At 50.5% G+C, this 25,731-nt stretch overlaps 1 protein-coding gene across 1 annotated transcript; it reads left to right on the top strand.

Moving 5' to 3' along the window:
• Window positions 1-520: 520 nt before the first annotated feature.
• Window positions 521-3,372, top strand: LOC123157786 (uncharacterized). The gene is made up of 2 exons (XM_044575987.1): window positions 521-1,729; window positions 1,821-3,372. The coding sequence occupies exons 1-2, from the start codon at window positions 546-548 to the stop codon at window positions 3,250-3,252; spliced, it is 2,616 nt and encodes an 871-aa protein (XP_044431922.1). The 5' UTR covers window positions 521-545; the 3' UTR covers window positions 3,253-3,372.
• Window positions 3,373-25,731: the final 22,359 nt, after the last annotated feature.

Below are 25,731 nucleotides of genomic sequence, written 5' to 3'. Positions count from 1 at the left end.
AGACAGTTGTCTGTTGTGCGTGCGGCGTGCCACCCTCATCGACTTTGCCTCTGCCTCTAAGCGTTGTCGTCCACCTCTTCTACTCCCTCCGTTCGAAATTAGTTGTCACAAAAATAAACAAAAATGAATGTATTTACAACTAAAGTATATCTAGATACATTCAATTTTTAAACGAGTAGTTCCGTTCATTCCCAAGCAGTTTCTTCTCCATCCCCCCGCGTCCTCTGTTTCGGCTACACTGCCCTGCCCCTTCCGCTTGATGAACTTCGATGGAATTCTCCAGCGAGATTCTGACATGGCATCCAGTGAATAACAGTCATGATTGAGACCTTTGGCACGTCAGCATAAATTAGAAGGTCAATCTGGCGACAATGCCGTTTCTTCCCGGCATTTTCTCTTTTCAAATTTACGAGCTTATGCCAGGTAGTCATGCTGACGACCAAGCGTGGCTATATATATTTGAGAGAGAGAGAGGTCTTCAGCAGGGAAGTCTTGGCACAACTCCCTCCGGCAGTTGGACCTTGAGACACCATTTTGCTACGGAAATGGCCACCGTGCCACCACGCGACAGCAGCCAAGATGAGATCGTGCTGGACGTCCCCACGGTGGATCCTCCTCCGGGTCCTGGGATCACGAGTGCTCCGCCTCCTCCGGGTCCTGAGCCCACGGTGGATCCTCCTCGGGGTCCTGAGATCAAGAGTGCCGAGCTCATGCGGGACATGAGCAAGTACATCCTGCTGCTCGCAACGCTGGTGGCCACGGTGACGTACGCCGCGGGGTTCAACCCGCCGGGAGGCGTCTGGCAGGACACCGACGACGCCGCGGGCCGCCTCGCTGGCGACTCCATCATCCGGACCACCAGCTACCGCCGGTACCTGGTGTTCTACTACTGCAACGCCACCGCGTTCGCCTCGTCGCTGGTGGTCATCGTCCTCGTCCTCTTCCTCGCCCTCCTGCGAGACAGGAACAAATGGATCAGCATGCGGCCGCTGCTGGCAGCCATGGTGTTGGACCTGGTGAGCGTCATGGGGGCCTACGCCGCCGGCACCTGCCGCGACAAGCTCACCACCATCTACTCCTTGGTGCTGGTGGGCCTCGTCGTCCTCTACCTTGTCGGTCAAATGGCGGTGGCCTCCTTCTGGCCAGGTCACTACTTCTACTCCCACGACGACCCCACCGCTGATAAACGGCTCCGCAAGGTCCTGATGCTACTCGCGACGTTTGCGGTGAGCGTCACCTACATAGCCGGGATGAGCACGCCAGGTGGCTTCTGGGACGACCCCGAGAGCGGCCACCGCCCCGGCGACGCGATCCTCAAGGACAGCCACGGCAAGCGCCTGACGACCTTCTTGTGCTTCAACGCCATGGCGTTCGTGGCGTCGCTGCTCATCATCGTGGTGCTTCTGGATAGGAAGCCCCGCTTGAAAGAGGCCTACGGGTGTATCGCCATTGCGCTGATCAGCCTCGTCGGCGCGTACACCGCCGGCAGCTGCAGGGAGACCGACACCACCATCTATGTCATCAGCCTGGTTGGTGCTGTCCTCGCCTTCATTATATTCCTCCAAGCTGTCATTTATTTCAAAGAAAAAGTGCCCGTTGTTGGGAAGTTCATAGACGACATAAGGGCTGCCTGCTTCTGGGCCAAAATCAAAGATCTCCATAAATCCGTGTCAGGGAGGTTGCAACGAGCAGTATCAAGGACTCCAAGTCTGCGCACTATTAATAGCAGGTACCACGCCAGCACATACCTTCTTCTTGTTCTTCTTCCTCCTCTGCACATTCCAGCTTAAAACTGACCTCTGTTTCTCTGCAACTTCCAGGAAGGCAGCGGACAAGGCTAGCTCCCTTGTTCTGTTGCTCGCCACTCTTGCAGCGGCCATCACATACCAAGCAGGGTTGGACCCGCCGGGTGGAGTCTGGCAGGACAACGGACAAGGGCACATGGCCGGCGACCCGATCCTCTTGACCACGAATCCTGGGCGGTACAAGGCCTTCTTCTACTGCAACTCCGTCGCCTTTGTGGCATCCTTGGTCGCCATCATCCTGGTCCAGAACAAGCTTCTGCTCGAGACCCACGTGCTGGAGGCAGCCATGGTATTGGACTTGTTTGGCCTCATTGGTGCGTACGCCGCCGGGAGCTGCCGGGATGTAAGCACCTCCATTTACGCCATGGCCTTGGCAGGGGGCGTCCTGGTCTACGTGGTGATCCATGTCGTCTTCTTCACGCTGGACCACACCGACACCATAACCCCGCAGGAAATTGAGATGGTGGAGAAGAGGCGCAAGCGGCTGCTCCTATTCGCGGTCTTGGCCGCGACCGTCACTTACCAAGCCGGGTTGACTCCTCCGGGCGGTTTCCGGCTCCATGACAATGAGTCTGGTGGGTTTCAAGCAGGTGACCCGGTCCTCCTAAACAACTTTCCGCGCCGCTACACCGCCTATTTCTACTGCAATTCGGTGAGCTTCATGCTGTCCATTGCCCTCATCATACTGCTAGTGAACCCACATCTATACAGGCCAGCCATACGAAGCTATGCGCTCGCTATTTGCACGGCGGTGGGCATGTTTGGCCTGATGGGTGCCTATGCTGCCGGAAGCACGCAACATCTGAAAACATCCATCTACATCTTCGCGCTGGTGGTTGTGGTCCTCTTCGTTATAGCTACACTGTTCCTATTGTTCTTGAATAAGAACAGAAACACCAGCAATCAACCGAAGCCAGAGAAGGGTGAGGACGATAAAAAGACAACATATGCCAAGCAAAAATACCTGATGCTGCTAGGAATCCTTGTGGCAAGTGTCACCTACCAAGCCGGCCTAGATCCGCCCGGGGGAGCTTGGCAGCACAGCAGTGAATGGTACGACGCAGGCAACCCGGTCATGCATGACAACAGGAGGCCCCGGTACCTCGCCTTCTTCTACAGCAACTCTACGTCCTTCGTGGCGTCCATTGTTGTAATCATCATTTTGCTACTGGAGTGGAAGGACAAGAAGAAAAGGTCGCTCACACTCAGGGTGTTGAGCACGACGATTGTGCTGGATTTGCTCGCTCTCCTGGTGGCCTACGCAGCAGGCTCCAGCAGGGGGTGGAAGACGTCTGTGTATGTCGTTGCACTGATCATTGCGGTGCTGGCCTACATTGCAATTCATGTAATCCTGGCATTCCTGTGTTCACATCATAATGACAGTTCTCAGCCCCCGGCAAATCCTCCTCCGATACAGGAGGAGGCGAACGGTGGGAATCAGGCATAGTTAGCTGCAGTATCACCCCCTTTATTATCAGTGTGCTGTGCAGTTCTGTTCATGTGAGATAGAGAGAGTACTCGATGTGAGTACGACACACTTGCCAAAATTCAAGGTAGTTTCTCTTTTGTATTTTCATTTCTCCCCATTTTGTGCCCCAATTTGATCTATTGCTTCACATTATGCAAGATATAGTACAACAGGGGTGAAATCTGATTAGATTCTTTTGGGGAGTGTCTATATAGCAGTCTTTCCTGATTTCCAATTGGCCAACTGCCTCACCCCCGCCCGTTGCCACGGCGTCCGCGTAATTGCTGGCTCCAGCTCGGGCTCAACAGAACTGAAGATGGAAGAGGATATTTCTTTTTGCAAGAAAATTCTGGTCCTTGTCGAATTGGAAATCAGTCGGCGCTAAATAGAAAATCCGTTTTTCTCTACACCTGTTCTTAGATATCTGGTGCACAGCTTTGTCGGGTTTCTTCTATCCTCTTCTCCCGGTACATCTGCAGTTTACTTTATTTATTAACTGGATTATTCAAAATCACTAATGCTAGTATGTTGGAGTCGACCAAAAAGGGCAACTCTTTTGCCTCATGAATATCCGACTGGGGTGCAAACCTGAATCCAGTGATTGTGGTAGGTTCACACGCAGTGTACTAATCCATGGTAAGTGGCCGAGCCAGGATTGGAGTAAACACCGGGCTAAAAAAAATTAGCGAGACGGATTTTTTTTACCGCCTATAACTATCCCTGAAGTACCTCATAGCCACTAAAAATATACCACATGCAAAATCAAACAATATGGCTCAATTACACAATTAAACTAGAATTTAAACTCAATGCTTATGGATCCTTAAATCTGCGAAGCTACATGCTTCATAGTATGAATTAAATTTTTGTATTAAGAGAAAAAAAACACCTTTTCTGTCAAAAGAAAACACACCACTTGGAGACATAAGATATTAGTAATGATGTACCTCAAAGAAATAGGCCAGAAGTCCTGCTCGAGTGGTTTTATTTTCCTGGACGAAATCTGTTGCTGCAGCTGTTTGGCGCCGTGCACAAGGTCTAGCAAACAGCTCCTGTAAAAAAATGAACGCGCTGAACACATCAAATCTGCTTCAATTTAAAGCAGCAGAGCTGAGCACGTCGTTGTGGGCACACCAGCAAATACATGAAAACGTATGAAGAATAAATCTTCTGAAAGGCGTCGGGAGGGCGACGGGGCGGCGGCACAGGATAGGATAGGCGGCTGCTGGGGCCGGCAAGGCGCCGGCTAGGGAACACTGCCGCCATGTCACGAGTTAGGGATCGGGGCGTGGTCGCTGAGGATCACGGGGGAGCGAGGAGCAGGGAGGCGGGAGGGGAAGCGCCGGCCGGTGCAGCGGGGAGGGGCGGCGGCTGTCCAGTGTCCGGGGCGCTGCCGAGCCAGTTCGCATCGCTGGTCGCACGGGCTAGGTCCGGTCACGAGACGGCCACGTTGGCCCATGCGTGGCTGCAGTGCTTTGGTGGGCTAGAACCTGGGCCCAACTTAAAATCCAGGGCGTATAAAAATTTTCCCGCCCCCCGGGCCTGGGCCCTGGGTGCCTGGGGCGTGGCTCTGCCCATGAATTTCTAAGACTAAGATCATTCCGAAATCACTACTAATTGAGAAATACTCCTCGTAAAGATCACTCCTAACTTTCTAGGTTGTGACAAGTGCCGTGCTGCATATGCGCCACTTGTCGTAACCCGAAAGTTTTTCCTTTTTTCGTAGATCCGTTTATTCAAAATATTTTATCTCTTAAACCGTGCGTTCAAATCTCGAACCGTTTTCACCGTTGGATTCCTCACGTCGAGATCTTCAAAACTAGATCCCATGTTGATAGGTTTTGACGAACTTTTTTTCACGAAAAAGAGACAAAAAAAACCGAACCAGGAGCACAGTTTTTTCCTCTTTTCGAAAGAGGTATGGTCGTGCCTCTCGCGAAAGGAAACACGAAAAATGCATTTTTTTTTCCGAGAGGCACGGTCGTGCCTCTGGCGAAAGCAAAACCATGCCTCCGGCGAAAGAAAAAAACACAGAAAACGCGTTTTTTTTTCGTTTCCGAAAGGCCTCTCGCGAAAGAAAAAAAACAGAAAAGCGGTTTTTTTCGTTTCTGAGAGGCACAGTCGTGCCTCTCGCGAAAGCAAAATCGTTCCTCTGATGAGAGAAAAGAACAGAAGAAACGTTTTTTTTTCGTTCCCGAGAGTCGTGAGAGCAAAACCGTGCCTCTCGCGGAAGAAAAAAAAACTAAAAACGCATTTTTTGGTTTCTGAGAGGCGGCTATGCCTCTCTCAAAAGCAAAACCATGCCTCTCACAGAAAGAAAAAACGTGTTTTTTTCGTGCAATTTTTTTTTGATTTTTTTTGGTCCATAAGCTAAAGAAGACCCGTGAAAAACCAAGAGGTAAAAAAACCTCAGAAAAAACCATTGAAAAGGCCGAAACGCGTACAGAAAAATAAAAAAACACAAATTCTGGAGAGAGCGCCCAGAGCGCGACACGTGGCGGCGGTTGTGAGCGCGTCAAGTGGCGCTGATTTTGTGAGGCTCCGGAAGGAGCGCTTGTCAATTAGTTGCTCTCAGATCATTCTTTTACTTCACCTAAAAAAAATCATTCCTTTACTCAAAAAGATTATTCTTAGTCATTGTTTTTTTTTGAGGAACTATTCTTAGTCATTGTTAACACTTGAAAGAACCACTTGCACAAACATCCGAGGACAATAAGCCAAGGAAGGATAGAAACATCTCGCCCACCCATACTCTTGACATGAGCTGCTGCATTAGAAATTCAGGATGCACCTTTCGTAGGGCTCTGCAAGTTTCCTATTTTGTCCTCTACAGCATTTATTTTCTTAGTTTCTACCTTGAGAAATTAATATATGACGGTTAATTGTGCAAAGTGCTATTTAAAGACTGCGACATTTGTACTATATCTAGTTAGTCAATCTTCAATCTTATGACTGGCGTGTGAAAATGTGGCCAGAACTAAACTAAATAGGTTTGCCAGTTTTTTGTTGATCTGTGTTTGCTATGGTCTTATGTTTGTGTTCAGCCTTATCTTAATGCAATGAGTTTTGAAGCAGCATGCTTCAACCGAGGGCCGGGTCATGGAGGGCATCAAACAGGACGTACTGCTGCAGAATGCTAGGTTTTCCTGGAACATTTTCTTGGTCGATGGGGAGCCGGGTGAAGCGCCCATTATTCATTCCCGAGGACATTTAGTCGCTTTCCATGACAAATGAAGGATGTCCAAGTTCAGCCAAGCTAGAGAACTGGTGTGGGTCCTGTTAGATGTGTATGTGTATATTTCATTGTGTACATCCCCATTGTATAAGGAGCTTTTCTGCACTTTACCACATCTGTATATATACTGGCCATTGGCCCTCTGTAAAGCTCAGTTGCTCATTCACAACATGGTATCAGATGCTTAGGTTCCTCTCCCGCTCCCGCACGCCCGCAACTCCGTGCTCCCTCTTCCTAGTCTGCCTCGATTCCATTCCGGCCAACCTTTCCGGCAGCTGCTGTTCTGGTCGCCGTTCCCGTCTGCAGCTGTGCCGGCCACTGCGGCCGCCTCTGTCTCGGCCGGCCACGCCTCACATGGCTGCAGCGCCGCTCCTGCCGCACAGCTGCTGCCCTCGCTTCAGCGCCCTCCCTCCCCTTCCGCGCTGCGTGGGCGAGCTCTAAGCAGAGCGCCTCCCCCGCCCCTCCTTGCCGTGTGGGCGAGCAAGCGGGATCCGGTGCCTGATCCGGTCGGGGCTGCTGGATCTCGTCGATCCGCTTCTGGTCGAAGCGAGCGAGCGGGATCTGGTCAAAGGGGGGCGCTCCTCCAGCTCCCTTGGCCCGCGCCGGCCGAAACTCCTTCCTGGTCGGCCACCCCTCGGTCGGTTGTGTTCGATCCGCTTCTGCTTCGAGCGTGTTCTGCTCGATCCCCTAAAAAAAACAGAGTGCCTTCCTCATGTCCTCTTCGGGCTATGTAGCGGTTCCTCGGTGCTCGGTGATCTTCGATGGCACCAACTATGCCGAGTTTGTGGGCTTCATGCGCATCCATATGCGTGGACTCCTTCTGTGGGGAGTTCTTTCTGGCGAGGTCCCCTGTCCGCCATGCCCTGTTGCGCCAGTGGCCCCAATCCCACCGGTGCCGCCGGTCATTGCTACTGATACTTCTCAGGCTGACCGGGATGCTGCCAAGGCTCTAGATGATGCTGCAGTTGATGCTTATGATCAGCAGGTGTCAGCATATTCTGATGCTCTTTCTGTCTACCGGGATGGTCTGTCTGCTTACACTCAGTGGTGCAATGATGATGCTCGAGCTGCTGCCGTTCTCACTGCGAGTGTCCTCCCTCAGTTTGCTTCGGAGTTCATGGGCCTCAGCACTGTTGCAGCAATGTGGTCCTATCTTCGTCAGCGCTATCAGCCCTCTGGTGATGCTCTCTACCTTTCTGTGGTGCGTTAGGAGCATGCTCTTCAGCAGGGTGACTCGTCTGTGGATGAGTTCTATTCACAGTGCTCTGCCATCTGGCGTCAGCTTGACTCCCTGCGGACAGTTGTTTGTGGCACTTGCCGTTGCTGTCAGACTACGCGGTCTGACTTGGAGTTTCAGAGAGTTCATGAGTTCTTATCTCGTCTCCGCTCTGAGTTTGAGCCTTGACGGGCTCACTTGCTTACTCGTGGTCGTGTTCCTATCTCGGAGGTACTTGCCGAGCTTCGTGCTGAGGAGACCCGCCTACGTTCTGCTGGATTGCTGGTGGTCCCGTCTGTGTTGGCTGCTCGTGCTCCTGTGTCGTCTGCTCGGCTCACCGCTCCACCGCTTCTTCCCACACCTTCAGGGGGGGTGAGTCGACCTGCTTACACTGAAAGGGGCCGGTCGCGCCGTGACACCTTCTGTGGCTACTGCTCTCGGCCAGGTCACCCAGAGTCTGATTGCCGTGAGAAGAAGCAAGACCAGCGGCGCTCCTCTTCCAGTGGGACTCCTGGATCTTCCTCGACTCCGTCACTCACTGACCAGGACATTGTGAGGCTCAAACATCTCTTGGCCTCCTCAGGCTCTTCGTCGACTGGTTCAGCTGCTGCTGTGACTGCAGCCACTTCTCCACCACCGCAGGCATCTACACAGTTAGGTACATCCTCGTGGGTTTTGGATTCTGGAGCCTCCTTCCATATGTCTTCTGATTCTTCTGTATTGTCTTCTCTTCGACCTCTTGATTCGCCTATTAATGTTCTTACTGCCGATGGCACATCTCTTCATGTTGCTAGTCGTGGTATTCTTTCCACTCATTCCTTTTCTGTTCCGAGTGTTTCACATGTTCCTCGTCTTACCATGAATCTTTTTTCCGCTGCCCAACTTACTGATTCTGGTTGTCGTGTCATTCTTGATACCGACTCTTGTTCCATTCAGGATCGTCACACCAAGGTTTTGGTTGGAGCTGGCCCTCGGCGCCGTGAGTCAGAGGGCCTTTGGGAGGTTGACTGGCTTTGTGTTCCTTCCGCTGCCACCACTTCTGCCAGCTCCCATGCTCTTGTTGCCTCTTCGTCTGCGTCCTTCCAGCAGTGGCATCATCGCCTTGGTCACATCTGTGGCTCTCGCTTGTCTTCTTTAGTTCGTCAGGGCCTCTTAGGGTCTGTATCTGGAGATGTCTCCTTACATTGTAATGGTTGCAGACTTGGCAAACAGACTCAGCTACCTTATCCTACTCGTGAGTCAGTATCTCAGCATCCATTTGACTTAGTTCATTCTGATGTCTGGGGTCCTGCTCCCTTTGATTCGAAAGGTGGTCAACGCTACTATGTTTTGTTTATTGATGATTTCTCTCGCTACACTTGGCTCTACTTCATGAAATCTCGTAGCGAGGTTCTCTCTATATACAAACGTTTTGATGCCATGGTTCACACTCAGTTTGCCACGTCCATTCGTACTTTTCGTGCTGACTCCGCTGGGGAGTATATCTCTCAGTTGTTGTGTGGTTTTCTAGCGGAACAGGGTACTCTTGCCCAGTTCTCATGTCCTGGGGCTCATGCTCAGAATGGCGTTGCCGAACGCAAGCATCGTCATTTGCTTGAGACGGCTCGTGCGCTAATGATTGCTGCTTCCCTTCCACCCCATTTTTGGGCTGAGGCTGTTTCCGCATCCACCTATCTCATCAACATTCAGCCATCGACTGCTCTTCAGGGTGGTATTCCTATGGAGTGTCTCACTGGTCGCTCTCCTGACTACTCAGCTCTTCGTATGTTTGGATGTGTGTGCTATGTTCTTCTTGCCCCCCGAGAACGCACCAAACTGACTGCTCAGTCGGTTGAGTGTGTCTTCCTTGGCTACAACGATGAGCACAAGGGCTATCGATGTTGGGATCCTGTAGGTCGTCGCTTGCGCATCTCGCATGATGTGACTTTTGACGAGTCTCGTTCTTACTACCCACGTTCTTCTTCCTCGAGTTTCTCTGTCGATGACCTTTCTTTCCTTCTCCTTCCCGATACACCCCGCTATATGCCTCCTGTGTCACCTCTTCCTCCGGCACCTCTCATTCCTTCTCATTCACCACCGACCCCGTCTTCTCCATCCTCCTCCTCCACCTCTCCACCATCATCTCCAGTCCGTCGCCCTCTCTCACCATTCCCTCTCCACTATACTCGTCGCCCTCGTACTGAGGATGTCTCCCCTGATGAGCCTTCCACCTCTAGTGCTCCTCCCTCACGTCTTCCCCGGTTCACAATCTCCGTGCTCGTCCTCGCCCCCCGCCTGATCGCTACTCCCCTGATCGGTACGGTCTCTCGGCTATTGCTGAACCCACTTCCTATCGGACTGCACTGACTCAGCCTGAATGGCAGCTTGCGATGGCCGAAGAGCTTGCTGCCCTTGAGCGCTCTGGCACATGGGATCTGGTCTTCCTCCCTTCCGGTGTTCGTCCCATCACCTGCAAGTGGGGCTACAAGATTAAGACTCGCTCTGATGGTTCTCTTGAGCGCTACAAAGCTCGTCTTGTGGCCCGTGGTTTTCAGCAGGAGCAGGGACGCGATTATGATGAGACTTTCGCTCCTGTGGCCCACATGACCACTGTCCGCACTCTCCTTGTTGTGGCTTCTGTTCGTCAGTGGTCCATCTCTCAACTTGATGTCCAGAACGCCTTTCTAAATGGTGAGTTGCGTGAGGAGGTTTATATGCAGCCCCCATCGGGGTACTATGCTCCTGATGGTATGGTCTGTAGGCTTCGCCGCTCCCTCTATGGCCTTAAACAGGCCCCTCATGCCTGGTTTGAGCGCTTCGCCTCTGTGGTTACTGTTGCTGGTTTCTTGCCCAGTGACCATGACCCCGCGCTGTTTGTCCACACGTCTCCTCGTGGTTGGACTCTTCTCCTTCTCTATGTTGATGACATGATCATTACTGGTGACGACTCTCAGTACATTGCCTTTGTTAAGGCTCGCCTTCGAGACCAGTTCCTCATGACTGATCTTGGTCCTCTTTGCTATTTTCTTGGGATTGAGATCTCCTCGACCTCTGATGGCTTCTACATCTCCCAAGAACAATATATTCAGGATCTTCTTGCTCGTGCTGCTCTTGGTGATGAGCGCACAGTTGTGACTCCTATGGAGCTCAACATTCAGCTTCGTGCCTCTAATGGTGACCCTCTTCCTAATCCCACTCGCTATCGTCACCTCGTTGGCAGCCTTGTCTATCTGGCTGTTACACGCCCTGACATCTCCTATCCTGTCCACATCCCGAGTCAGTTTGTTTCAGCCCCCACCTCTGTCCACTATAGTCACCTCCTCCGTGTTCTACGATATTTTCGTGGCACGATCTCTCAGCGCTTGTTCTTTCCTCGCTCCAGCTCTCTTGAGCCCCATGCCTACTCTGATGCTACCTGGGCTAGTGATCCCTCTGATCGACGATCGCTGTCTGCTTACTGTGTCTTTCTTGGTGGCTCTCTTATTGCCTAGAAGACCAAGAAGCAGACTATAGTTTCTCGCTCGAGTACAGAGGCTGAGTTGCGGGCCATGGCTATGTTGACGGCTGAGGTGATCTGGTTATGGTGGTTACTTGAGGATTTTGGTGTGTCTGCTACTATCTCAACTCCTCTACTGTCCGACAGCACCGGTGCTATCAGTATTGCGCGTGACCCGGTGAAGCATGAGCTCACCAAGCACATTGGTGTGGATGCCCACTTTGTGCGTGCTGCTGTGCAGGATCAGACTCTCGCTCTTCACTATGTGCCCTCGGAGTTACAGTTGGCTGACTTCTTCACGAAGGCACAGACTCGAGCACAACATGGGTTTTTCCTCTCCAAACTCAGTGTTGTTGATCCACCATAAGTTTGAGGGGGGTGTTAGATGTGTATGTGTATATTTCATTGTGTACATCCCCATTGTATAAGGGGTTTTTCTGCACTTTACCATATCTGTATATGTACTGGCCATTGGCCCTCTGTAAAGCTCAGTTGCTCATTCACAACAGGTCCCATCTCAACACCTCTCTCCAAGCAGCACACGATGCTGATGCTCGAAAATACTCATCCGAATCTTTGCGATGCATGTTCAGCCTCTTACCAACAAACATGCCCATGGAAAGCCATGGTTGGCAAGCAATCAAGCTAAGGCCGGATGACAGCTGGGCCATGTTTCGTCAACCATACATAACCAATGGGAAACACTAATCTAGTGAAGGATTTGCTTGTTTTCAATGGGCTCACTTGAACACAATGCAGAGTGGCCAGCTCTGCCACTGAGGTGCCAGCAAAGATGGTCCTTGAGGCTGCTGCAGGTGGCATCCTAGCTCGATCAAAAGGATCTTAACACCTGCATCATCCAGGTGTCGCGGACGATGGGGAATAGTCAATCCTCGTCTAACCCACAAGCATAATGCGGCTGTCTGAGCTTGAAATTGCTAGTTTACGTGACCCCGAGACAAGAGACTTCCACATGTTATATCATCCACTTGTGGTCACAACGAGGGCGAGCATGCGAGAGACCATCCTGAGTGGAGCTCCACGGCGCGGAGTCGTGCCTTACGCGTTGTTGTCTTTCTTATTACATCCCGCCGAAGTCACAATGCACCTTCCCTGCAAAGAGAAAGGTAATACTTTATTTTCGGCTTGTTTTGGTAGGTGAGAACAAAGCAATACATGGAATTTGTATACATCATTTGATATGACTAAAACACACCCAGTGGTAACCATAATAAATTTTGATGCTTGCACAGCCTGTGCAGCACCTAGTTAATTGAGCAAAGCAACAAACGTAGCTTCAAAAGACGGAGGAACCGAGGAAGCATGGGTGCATGTTCATGGACACCAGTTGTGAACTTCTTCATGGTTGTCGTCCAATGGAGGCCGAAGAATTTATAGAAACGTGGAAGCCACTCGGGTCCCGTACAGTGTACAGGTGTCCATCCAGCCAGGCTATTCCACGATGTAGCTTCGGTCTTCAAATATACATTGCACACCTTTGTTGTCGCTGAGAACTGAAATATGCACAGGAATTCAAACTGGAGATGTCTTGAACCTTGGTGTTGAGGTGTCCGTCCATATTCCTGTGGGGCTAACATTGTTGTGAGAAATATGACACATATCCTAGTTCCTGTAAAGTTGTTCAAGATACATGACTAGCATCTCTTCCAGTTTTATCCAGTAAACTGCCTACCAAACCACAAGAAAGTTACAGTGCAATTTGTCGAATGGGTGTATTTTATTTGGATTCAGCATTTGCGGCTGCACCAACGCTCTCCTTCGTGGTGTGTCGCTATCTTCCCTATCTTGAAGGAATTTTCGCCACGCCCCATCGTATGCATTGACGGCGGCATATCAAGTAGTTCTACCTCGATACTAATGGTGAAGCGGGGACACACGATAATATCACTATGAGCCCCCATTCGACCTCCCCATTTGTTAACAACGATGAGTTTGCGCATCTGGTGGCAAACCAGCTTCGGCTCCAGCTACCAGCAGTTCTCTACCCTAATACATATACGAATAAATACAGCACGAAGTGGTCTCCTTGAGAAGATGAAAGATGTTCGTCGGATGCTAATCCAATGGCGCTATCTATAATGATAAATTTGACTGCAATACTGTCTTTCTTTTGCTTTGCTCCTTTATATTACGATACGATTACGTTATGCCAGGTTGTCATGCTGACGAGCAAGCTTGCCAGGTGAGCTATATATTGGGGAGAGATTCATGTTTTGTCTTAATTCCATCCAGAAGTTGAACCCTGACTCCCTGAGGCACCATTTTGCTATGCAAATGGCGGCCCAACCAACACGCCACAGTAGCCTAGATGAGATCGAAGACCTGTCGCAACTTCAGCCTAATGCAAATGGAAATAGCCAAGGCGAGGATCCTCAGCCTCCCGAGACGGAGAGCTATGAGCTCATGCGGGACCTCAGCAAGTACATCCTGCTGCTGGCAACGCTGGTGGCCACGGTAACATACGCAGCGGGGTTCAACCCGCCGGGGGCGTCTGGCAGGAGACCGTCGCCGCCTCGGACCAACTCGCCGGCGACTCCATTATCCGGACCACCAGCTACGGCCGGTACCTGGTGTTCTTCTACTGCAACGCCACCGCGTTTGCCTCGTCGCTCGTGATCATCGTCCTCGTCCTCTTCCTCACGCTCCTGAAGAAGCAGCTGCTCCAACTCAAGCCGCTGCAGGCGGTCATGGTGGTGGACCTGCTGAGCGTCATGGGGGCCTACGCCGCCGGGACCTGCCGGGACAAGACCACCACCATCTACTCCTCGGTGCTGGTGGCTGTCGTCATCGCCTACCTCACTTACCAGATGGTGATGGCCTGGCGGTTGCCAGATAATGAGAACAGGAACAACGACGCACGGGCAGCACCGCAGCAGTGGACAAGAAACGGCTCCGAAAGGTCCTGATGCTGCTCGCGACGTTCGCGATGAGCGTGACGTACGTCGCCGGGATGAGCACGCTGGGCGGCTTCTGGGACAACACCGAGAACGGTCACCGGCCAGGCGACGCCATCCTCAAGGACAGCCACAACAAGCACCTGACGGTGTTCTTGTGCTTCAACACCATGGCATTCGTCGCATCGCTGCTCATCATCGTGGTGCTTCTGGACAGGAAGCCCCGGGAGAATGAGGCCTATGGGTGCATCGCCGTTGCGCTGATCAGCCTCGTCGGGGCATATACCGCCGGCAGCTGCAGGGAGACCGACACCACCATCTATGTCTCCAGCCTGGTTGGTGCCGTCCTGATATTCATGGCATTGCTCCAAGGTGTTGTTTATTTGAAAGGAGATGTAGCTGCTGCTGGAGGTGCCGAACAAGAAAGAAGAACATCCTGCTTCAGGACCACGCTAACAAATGTCCAGGCTAAGATTGCAGGATGGTTGCAAAGTCCGGCGGAGACTAGTCAGGGCAGGTATGTACGACCATAGCACATTAATTATACCCTCTTCAGTTGTTATCTTTCCTCTGCACATCACTGCCTTCTATTATTTCCGCTTGAAGTTAATCTCTGTTTATCTCTCTGCAATTACTTAGGGACGCAGCGCAGCAGGCTCGCTCCCTTGTTCTATTGCTAGCCACTCTTGAGGACGTGGGCATAGCCCAGTGGTTGGGGGCGCATGATTGTAAACCCAACGACCAGAGTTCGATCCACGTCGGGGACGAATTTCTGGAATTCTCATGAGGGATGCTTCTTCTATATCAATAAACCGTGGGTGCTAGTGCCCATGGAGTTTCATTTTTTTTTTTATTGCTAGCCACTCTTGCTGCAACCATCACTTACCAAGCCGGGCTGGACCCTCCCGGTGGCGTCTGGCCGGATAACGGGAACGGCCACATGGCCGGTGACCCGATCCTCCTCACTGTGAACGCTGGGCGGTACAAGGCCTTCTACTACTGCAACTCCGTCGCCTTTGTAGCCTCCTTGGTGGCCATCATCCTGGTCCAAAGCAAGGTTATGCTCGAGACCCACGTGCTCGAGGCAGCCATGGTACTGGACTTGTTTGGCCTCATCGGAGCATATGCTGCAGGAAGTTCTCGGGACTTGAGCACCTCCATTTATGCCATGACCTTGGCGGGTGCTGTCCTAGTCTATGTAGTGATCCATGTTGTCTTCTTCACACTGAACCACGGCGACCCCACCCCAGAGGAAATTAAGTCTGTGGACAAGAGGCGCAAGCGGTTGCTCCTTTTCGCAGTATTGGCAGCGACCATCACTTACCAGGCTGGGCTGACACCTCCGGGTGGCTTCCGGCTCCAGGATGATGGGTCTAGCGGGCACCAGGCAGGGGACCCGGTCCTCTTCTACAATTTTCCCCGCCGCTACACAGCCTTTTTCTACTGCAATTCGGTGAGCTTCATGCTGTCCATTGCCCTCATCATATTGCTCGTGAACCCCCATTTATACAGGCCAGCCATACGAAGCTATGCGCTCGCTATTTGCACGGCGGTGGGCATGTTTGGCCTGATGGGTGCCTATGCTGCCGGAAGCACGCAACATCTGAAAACATCCATCTACATCTTCGCGCTGGTGGTTGTGGTCCTCTTCGTCATAGCTGTACTGCTACTAGTGTTCTTAGATAACAGAAATGCAAACGTGACCAGTCAACCGAGGCCAGATAATGATGATGACGAAGAACGAAAGACAAAACAAGCCAAGCGCAAATACCTGATGCTGCTAGGAATCCTTGTGGCGAGTGTCACCTACCAGGCTGGCCTAGATCCACCTGGCGGAGCTTGGCAGCACAGTGGGAGTGGGTACGATGCAGGCAACCCGATCATGCATGACAACCAGAGGCACCGTTATCTCGCCTTCTTCTACAGCAACTCCACGTCCTTCGTGGCATCCATTGTTGTTATCATCATTTTGCTACTGGAGTGGAAGGACGGGAAGAGATGGTCGCTCAAGGTCATGAACACGACCATTGTGCTGGATTTGCTCGCTCTCCTAGTGGCCTACGCAGCAGGCTCCAGCAGGGGGTGGAAGACGTCTGTGTATGTCGTCGGACTAGTTATCGCAGTGCTGGCATATGTTGCAGTCCATATAGTGCTGGCAATCTCATGTTGTCATAGCCCGCGGGAAGAGAACAGTGTGGATCCTGCACAGGTAGCTCCAGCGGCACCCATTTCTGTTTGATTATTAGTGTGTTCTGCAGCTCTGTTCATACAAGACAGTAGCAGTAAAGCCTACAATTCTTATACACCTATCAAAATGTCAAGACAGGTGATCTTTTTGTATATCTGTTTCCCCTTGTATCCTAATTTAATTTATTGTTTTTATGTAATACAAATAGAAAGGTGGAAACCCGCATTTTTTGTGGTGTGTGGCTTCTCTTTTATTTATAGTTTATTTCTATTCTTAGTTTCTGGCGGTGGCTTGTCCAGTCTCTGCTATGCCCTATTCCTCCCCTTTTCTAGAATTGCAGTGTACTTGATGGTTGATGTAACTGGACATTTTAAATCCCTCAAACTAGCTATTCTCTCCGATCCATATTAATTGTCGGTGGTTTACGTACTAAACCAGTGACAATTAATATGGATCGGAGGGGGTAGTATATTTGACCATGATGGCAAAAACTGTAAATTTTTGCCTCAGGCATATTTGGACTTGGGTTGGGTGTAAACCTGAATCCAGTGGATGTGGCAGGTTTGCAGGGCTATGGAGCTATGTATGGTTCTACATTTACAAGATTCGAAGACTACCTGTTTGGGACTGCTCCGCTCCTTCAAATTCAGCTCCACACTAGAAAACGCAAGCCAAACGGGGTATCTCCATGATATGCCGCTCCGCCAAAAAAAAAAATCTGGGGTACAACTCCCTGTTTTTTGTGAAGCTCTTCAGGGGGTGCTCCAAATAAGTCTAAGCTGGAGTTGTGGGAAACTACCCACCACTGCCACCAATAAGTGGATACCCCTTCGTTTCTCCCCACATCATCCAATCAAATAGACCCTTTCCACCAAATTTCCCATTCTTGAAGCGGGAGCTAGCTGGAAGCCAAACATTCTCCTTGGTGGAGCTGCAACTCCTGTATGAAACTGCTCCAAAGTGAATTTGGTGGAGTAAAACTGATTATGATGGAGCGGAGCAGTCCCAACCAGGCCTAAGAGCAGTCTTCATTATTATTAACACACAAAAAAGGATCACTTGCACAAATATCTCAAGACAACCTGCCAATCAAGTATGTAAACATATGTCGCATTCATGCTCAGTTAATCTTGTTCGACATGTATAGTCCCCTTTTCTGTATACCCCATTGTATAAGGGGCTTCCTGCACTTTACCACACATGTACATGTATTGGCCCTTGGCCCCCTGCGAAAGTTAGTTGCTCATTATCCAACATGGTATCAGATGCTAGGTTAGCCTCCCTCCCGCACAATGCAACTCCATGCGTGCTCCACCCCAGCCGCCGCTGCTGCTATGCCCCGTCCCTAGTCTGCCTCGTCCCGGCCGCCCCTGCTAGGATCCGCCCGCCATCGATTGTCTCCGCCCATCACTGGCCGTCCCTGCCCGGATCCGACGCCGCTGTAGCCTGGATTCGCCCCCGACGGCCTCCTCTCAACGCCGTCCGCCCCTCCTCGTCTCGTTGCCGCCGCCCCCTCCTCGTCCGGCCGCCGCCGCCTGCCTGTCCGGCCGCTGCCGCCCCCTCCTCGTCCGACAGCCGCCGCCGCCTGCCTCGTCCGGCCACCGCCGCCTCCTGCCCGTCCGGCCGCTGGTTGATGTCCGCCGCCAGGCCGCTGCGTCCAAGCCGATCCCCACTCATGCTCTGGGCTCTGGTGTGCCTCTGCCCGATCTAGATCAGTCCTCCTGTGACGGTTGACTTCCAAAAAAATGGAGAGCTCATCATGTCTTCTTCGGGCTATGTTGTTCCTCGGTGCTCGGTGATCTTCGATGGCACTAACTATGCTGAGTTTGTGGGTTTCATGTGTATCCACATGCGCGGTCTTCTCTTGTGGGGCGTTCTTTCTGGCAAGGTCCCCTGTCCGTCATGCCCTGTTGCTCCCGTGGCTCCTACCCCGCCGGTGCCGCGTATTCTTGCTACTGATGCTTCTCAGGCTGATCGGGATGCAGGCAAGGCTCTCGATGATGTTGCGGTTGATGCTTATGATCAGTAGGTCTCAGCTTATTCAAATGCTTTTTCTGTCTACCGCGATGATCTATCTGCTTACACTCAGTGGTGCAATGATGATGCTCGTGTTGCTGCTGTTCTCACTGCGAGTGTCCTTCCTCAGTTTGCTTCGGAGTTCATGGGCCTCAGCACCATTGCAGTGATGTGGTCTTATCTCTGTCAGCGCTATCAGCCCTCTGGTGATGCTCTCTACTTATCTGTGATGCGTCAGGAGCACGCTCTTCAGCAGGGTGACTCTTCTTTTGATGAGTTCTACTCACAGAGCTCTGCCATCTGGCGCCAGCTTGACTCTCCGGACAGTTGTTTGTGGTGCTTGTCGTTGCTGCTAGACCATGCGATTAGACTTGGAGTTTCAGTGTGTCCATGAGTTCTTATCTCGCCTCCGTTCCGAGTTTGAGCCTCGACGTGCTCACTTGCTTCCTCACGGCCGTGTTCCTATCTCAGAGGTGCTTGCTAAGCTTCGCGCTGAGGAGACCCGTCTTCGTTCTGCTGGGTTGCTTGCGGTTCCCTCTGTGTTGGCTGCCCGAGCTCCTGTGTCGTCTGCTTGCCTCACCACTCCACTGCTCCTGCCCACACCTTCAGGAGGGGTGGGTCGCCCATGCAGAGAAGGACCGGTCGCATCATGACACTTTCTGTGGCTACTGCTCCAGGCCAGGTCACCCAAAGTCTGACTATTGCCAGAAGCAACGAGACCAGAGGCGCTCTTCTTCCAGTGGGACTCATGCGTCTTCCTCGACTCTGTCACTCACTGACCAGGACATTGTGCGGCTCAAGCGCATACTGGCTTCCTCTGGCTCTTCATCAACGGGTTCCGCTGCCACTATGACTGCTTCCATCTCCCCATCACCGCCGGCACCTACACAGTCAGGTACATCTTCGTGGGTTCTGGGTTCTGGAGCTTCTTTTCATATGTCTTCTGATTCTTCCACGTTATCTTCTCTTCGACCTCTTAATTCTCCTATTCATGTTCTCACTGCCGATGGCACACCCCTTCCTATTGCTAGTCGTGGCACTCTTTCTACTCTGTCTTTTTCTGTTCCTAGTGTTTCTCATGTTCCCCGTCTTACCATGAATCTTTTTTCCGCTGCTCAACTTACTGATTCTGGTTGTCGTGTCATTCTTGATACCGATTCTTGCTCTGTTCAGGATCGTCGCACCAAGGCTCTGGTTGGTGCTGGCCCTCGGCGTCGTGAGTCAGAGGGCCTTTGGGAGGTTGACTGGCTTCGCATTCCTTCCGTTGCCACCACTTCTGCCAGTTCTCATGCTCTTAATGCCTCCTCTTCTGTGTCCTTCTAACAGTGGCATCATCGACTTGGTCATATATATGGCTCCCGCTTGTCATCGTTAGTGCGTCAGGGCCTCTTAGGGTCTGTCTCTGGAGATGTTTCTTTACATTGTGATGGTTGTTGACTTGGCAAACAGATCCAGTTACCTTATCCTAGCAGTGAGTCGGTATCTCAGCGTCCTTTTGACTTAGTTCACTCTGATGTTTGGGGTCGTGCTCCCTTTGATATCACTACTATGTTCTGTTTATTGATAATTTCTCTCGTTATACTTGGCTCTACTTTATGAAATCTTGTAGCAAGGGTCTCTCTATATACAAGCGATTTGCTGCCATGGTTCACACCCAGTTTTCCACGCCCATTCGTACTTTTCGTGCTGACTTCGCTAGAAAGTATATCTCCAAGATGTTGCATGGTTTTCTTGCGGAACAAGGTACTCTTGCCCAGTTCTCATGTCCTGGTGCCCATGCTCAGAATGGCGTTGCAGAACGTAAGCATAGTCATCTGCTTGAGACGGCTCATGCGCTGATGATCGCCGCCTCTCTTCCACCACACTTTTGGGCTGAAGCCATTTCCGCATCCACCTATGTCATCAACATTCAGCCATCCTTGTAGGGTGGTATTCCTATGGAGTGTCTCACTAGTCATTCTGCTGACTACTCAGCTCTTCGTATGTTTGGACGTGTGTGCTATATTCTTCTTGCCCCGCGAGAATGCACCAAATTGACTGCCCAGTCGGTTGAGTGTGTTTTTCTTGGTTACAGTGATGAGCACAAGGGCTATAGATGTTGGGATCCTGCTGGTCGTCAACTGCGCATTTCACGTGATGTGACTTTCGATGAGTCTCGTTCTTACTACCCGCGTCCTTCCTCCTCGACCTTTTCTGTGGACGATATTTCTTTCCTTCTCCTTCCCGATACACCCTCTTCTATGCCTCATGTCTCACCCCTTCCTCCAGCACGTCTCACTCTTCCTCATCCACCACCGACACCACCTTCCCCTACATCCTCCTCCCCACCCTCATCATCCACCTCTCCACCATCCTCTCCGGTATGTCGGCCTCTCTCTCTCCTATTCCTCTCAACTACACTCGCCGCCCTCGTGTTGAGGATGATTCTACTGATGCGCCTTCCACTTTCAGAGCGCCTCCTTTCACGCCTCCACCGGTTCATAACCTCCGTGCTCGGCCTCGCCTCCTGTCGTGGATTTGTCACGGCAGATGTCCTTAGTGTCAGGACTTAGTCGCGAGGCCAACGCATCTATGCGGTAGCTTGAGAAGGGTTGAGCGGAATCGAGAGACGCAACACAAGACAGGGATTTAGACAGCTTCGGGCCCCGGGAAACATCATCCGGTAAAAACCCTACATGCTGTTTGAGGCTAGGTCTCATTATCATCACGAGGGAGTCGCCGTAAACCGGCTCTCCTCTTTGTGTCTAGCCCTAAGATTGTTTCTTCTTGCTTGTCGCCTCTCCCTCCTTGGGGAACCCTGCCCCTCCTTATATATGTTGAAGGGGCGGGTTACATGTGGAGTCCTATTAGGATTAGGACTAGTCTATCTCTAATACAAACTGGATACAAGTCCTGGTCTTAACTCCTTGTAAGGTAAATATTCCTCATGCCTTTCCTCTTAAACCGACCCACAATAGTTGAACCGGCCTTCATGAAATGCCAGACGGGCCACCGGGTCTTGTCGCTCCTCGTACCCGTCCGTCGGGTCACCAGTGAGTTACAACGTCCTGGCGGGTTGCTGGTAAATCGCCAGGTCTGGGCGGGTCACCAGATGAATATCGCCAAGTGCCAGCGGGACCTCAAATAAACCGTCAAGTCCGGCCGGGTTAACTTCCGGCCGGTTTACACCGCGGGGTATATCCCCGACATTAGCCCCCAAGTTTAGCTTGGATTTATCCATGGTAAACTTATGCTGCAAAATAAACACCAGAACAAATTTGGCAGGTTGTGCTCCGGGTTAAGAATTCTTGTAGACCGGCACCTGATCATACTTAAGTCCTTGTCATTTCCTCATTCTAGAAAATCCAGGTCAATAAGCCAGCGTCATACTCAATTTGCTGACTTCGAGTCATGATTGTTGCAGACACCGATTCATGATCATTGCCAACGCCGGTTCATGATTATTAATGACGCCGGGTTGCAGCCACAGGGTCATAATGATTGGTGACGCCGAGTCAACCTAGTTTGCTCAATCAGAGAATTTGAAAATATTTCTTCGATAATAATATAATACCTGTAGCCCCCAAGTCTTTGAGCAGAACAAAGTGGTGGCTTAAGACTTTGCTTCAATATAAATACTGCCACTTTCAAAGAAATCCATGTTGTTCATCCTAGTGACTAGTAAAAACCGAATACTCCATACTATGTAGCCCCCAAGTGCTGGGTTGTCATGCTTGCAGCAACCTGGGACTTGTAATTGACTGATGCCCATAAAACTTGAATTGTTGACAGGAGCAATTGGTAGCCCCAAGGGCCGGCTCATTATGATATGATGAGTCGGGTCTTCAATAAGGCCAATAAAAATGACTTTGCATTAGCCCCCAAGTATCATGGTGCATGCTTGCAGCGACATGAGACTTGCATATTTGATATAATCTCAACTTGAATAATGTAGCCCCCAAGTGCCGGGTCGTAAGCCTGCAGCGACTCGGGACTATTCCTTCCATTGCAAAAAAAATCATATCCTTTGATAAAATAATAGTCATTGCGCTAAAGCGACTTTGAAAACCTCAATAATACCGGTTGTTAAAAACCATAATAAAAATTCAGTCATGTTGGCTATTCAAGATAATATAATCCAGTATGAAAACCTTATTCATTCAATATCATAATGAAAATGCAGCCAAGTTTGGCTATTTGAATAATATAACCCAATGATTTATAAACGCATGATTCCAATGGCGCAATCCAAATATATACTGGCGACGTATAGTCCAAAGCCAGGCCGGCTTAATAAACACCGGATAATTTATCATCATGCTTTATTCAACCTGTCTCTGCATACAACAAGTTTAAAGTGTCCTGGCGGTTTTACCGCCGGACGGGTCATAATGCCCAACATATAACCCAGGTTTATAACCAAGGCTGCACTTAAGAATAATCAATGAAATATATCATACCTGTGACATTGAATCACATCATTGGTTTGCCAACTTTTTGTAGTAATGGTGATAACTCCTTTCATACTATGTCGGTTTATGATAAAACCGTACCGGGTTGTGACAAACACCGGTTTAACCATATATAATACCGGCGACTCGTAGTCAAACCAGACCGGGCTGATAGTCTCCGGATTATAACTTGATCGTGTACTGACAACTTGTAATTGAAAGTCAAGCCGGGTTAATGAACATCGGTTTACTCCATAATAAGATGGTAACATAAAATCAAACCGGGCAGATAGTCTCCGGATTAAGAATTGACCGTGTTCCGTCAATTGACAGTCGAACCGGTCTGCGAATTTTGTCGGTTTGAGAACGCAACAAAGAAGAAATATTTATTAAAGAAAATTTCAAGCAAAGGCAATGATAAAACCATTTGCAAAAAAGGAGGCTTTACTGAGCCGATCAGATGGTGTTACCATGGTCGGACACGACCAAGCTCCCAATAGGTGTAGCTATGATTCAAGTCAGCCAGGTCCCCAACTGAAACCATGGCATTATGCCGATCAAGTGGCGTGGCAATGGTTCGGGTTCGACCAAGCCCCCAAGTGACTCTGTGGCCTTAGGCCGATCAAGAGGCGTGACTGGTTCAGACTTGACCATGTCCCCAAGTGATCTGGTGGCTTTCGCCTATCAAGAGGTGTTGCATTGGTTCGGACACGACCAAGCCCCCAAGTGACATAACATGGTGCTTTGAAAAGCTAACCCAAGAGGTAAACCGGAGGCCGCTTTAAGACAGAACCTCCGTGTAACCACGCATGATGTAAAAAAGAACAGAGACCCCGCTTTATGAAGCAGAAGCCCCCATGTGATCAATAATATGTTAGGCCAATAAGGCAGGATACCCATGTTTGAACCGCGCATCATGGCAGCAGGTTCTCTTCGGTAATTTTTAACTTTTTTGCAAGAGATAAATTCTTCTTGAACCGGGATCTTGAACCGGATATTGAGAGCTTCAAAGCTTTGTGGGAGACATCTTTCCCTTGACCCGGATTTTAAACCGGAATCTTCATTTTCAGCCGGAAATTTTCTGACGGTCTTTAAACTCGAACTTGCGAGAAGTTAATTCCTTTTTTGAACCGGACATTGTTAAACCGGATTTGGGCGCTTCAGAGCTTTGTGGGAGAACAGATTTCCCTTGAATCGGATTGTAAACCAGATATTTGAGAGCTTCAGTGAGACTGACTTCCCTTGAGCTGGATTTTAAACCGGAATCCTTTCTGATGATCCGGAATTTCTTCATTGAGCCGGGATTTTGTAACTGTCACATACTTACTAAGCCGGAAATTTTCTGACGGCCTTCAAATAACAGTAGCCTCCGGGACCGGGTTATCTTTCCCTCCATCGTCCTGGGGTTCTTAAATTTGCTGGCAAGATTTGCTTAGTCATGTCATCGTAGCCCCCGAGTCTCAAGGTGACTTGAGGAGTTGGCTTGAAACTCTCCATATTTGACCGTGATATAAACCGGCATAACTTGTATATCATTAGTGTTGATAACACGATGTGAATCCACAGAAGGTTGTGATGACTACGGCGGGTTATAAATGATCACGTATGAGCCGTGTCAGCAACTCGGCCAATGGTTCCTTCCAACTGGCGATTTGAAGTTAACCAAACTGTAGTGGCGGCGACTTGTGCGCCTGCCCATTGAGCCATCCAGTGTAGACGGCAGTTGATAGTATATGATAATTTGCCTCCATTTTGAAAGAAAACCGGGCTACCCAAGCTATGACTTGCTCATACTCAATAAACAGCTCATGCAGACAGGTGCGGCCCGATATGTTAATGTAGACCAGGCCGCGAGAGACGGACGACAAAAACGACCGCAACATCAGAGGCAGCTCGGATAGATGAGTCGGCCGCGGCATTGTAAGCCAGTACGGATGGGTGAGTCAATCGCGGTGTTGTAAACCGGTGCGGACGAGAAAGCCGGCCACGGCGTTGTAAACCGGCGCGGACGGGCCAATCGGCCGTATGTTGACATAGACCGGACTGCCGAGGCCGTGGCTTGCACATGTATTCATAGATCATTACGACGGGTCCGATGCATGATATCCTTTATATGACCATCGCTCTTGCAATGCACATTTGCCCTGCACCCCAAAAAAAATACTGCAAGCCAGAGTAATTGCTCTTTTAAAGAAAGCAATATTTAATATAAAAACATACTGGATGGATTTCACCTGATATGTTAGGCCAGTTACTATCCACTGCGGGGTGGATGATCACCATAGTGAAGCTGAAATCGATCATGGCCGAGTCAGCCGCGGCAGCAAGGCAGATGAACCGGCCGCGGCAATGTAAACCGGTGCAAACGAGTAAGTTGTCTACGCGTTATAAACCGGCTCTGACGGGAGTTTTCGCGTGTGTTGATGTAGCAGGGGCAACCACTTGCGCATGTATCCGTCAAGCAGCACGGCACGAACGCGGTAGTACAAAAATATCAGCGCATGCCCCTTTGCAACACCTTTGAAATGAATAATGGCCCTGCGAAAAATACCACATACTAGAGTAATTGTTTTCAAACAAAGCATGTGCTGATAAAATATATAGGGGATAACACCTGATTCGCCCGGACAACAGATGAGTCGACCGTGGCATTGTAAGCCGGTGCGGACGGGCGATCCGGCCGTAGAAGCGGGTAGATGTAAACCGAACAGCGGGGGCGGTGATTTGCATGTGTATCCGTCTAGCAGCATGGCCCGGAGGTACGCCAGTGCAAAATTATGCTGGCACGCGCTTCATATCTGATGTTTGTGAACGACAAATGATCTGTACGTGGACACTGATTAGCCTCTATTGATATGGCCTTTGCCTCACGTATCCTTCTCTTAACTTTCCTTTTCCTTTCTTTTGATTTCCATGTGGGACGGAGAGTAACAGTACTTGGTTTCAATGACAACAACTCCGTGGTCACGTCTATCCGTTTCTG

Source organism: Triticum aestivum, chromosome 7B, assembly GCF_018294505.1.
Source record: "Triticum aestivum cultivar Chinese Spring chromosome 7B, IWGSC CS RefSeq v2.1, whole genome shotgun sequence".
In the NCBI taxonomy this organism is placed as follows: domain Eukaryota; kingdom Viridiplantae; phylum Streptophyta; class Magnoliopsida; order Poales; family Poaceae; genus Triticum; species Triticum aestivum.
Note: the sequence above shows the minus strand (reverse complement) of the source record. Positions and strands in the feature narration are given on the sequence as shown.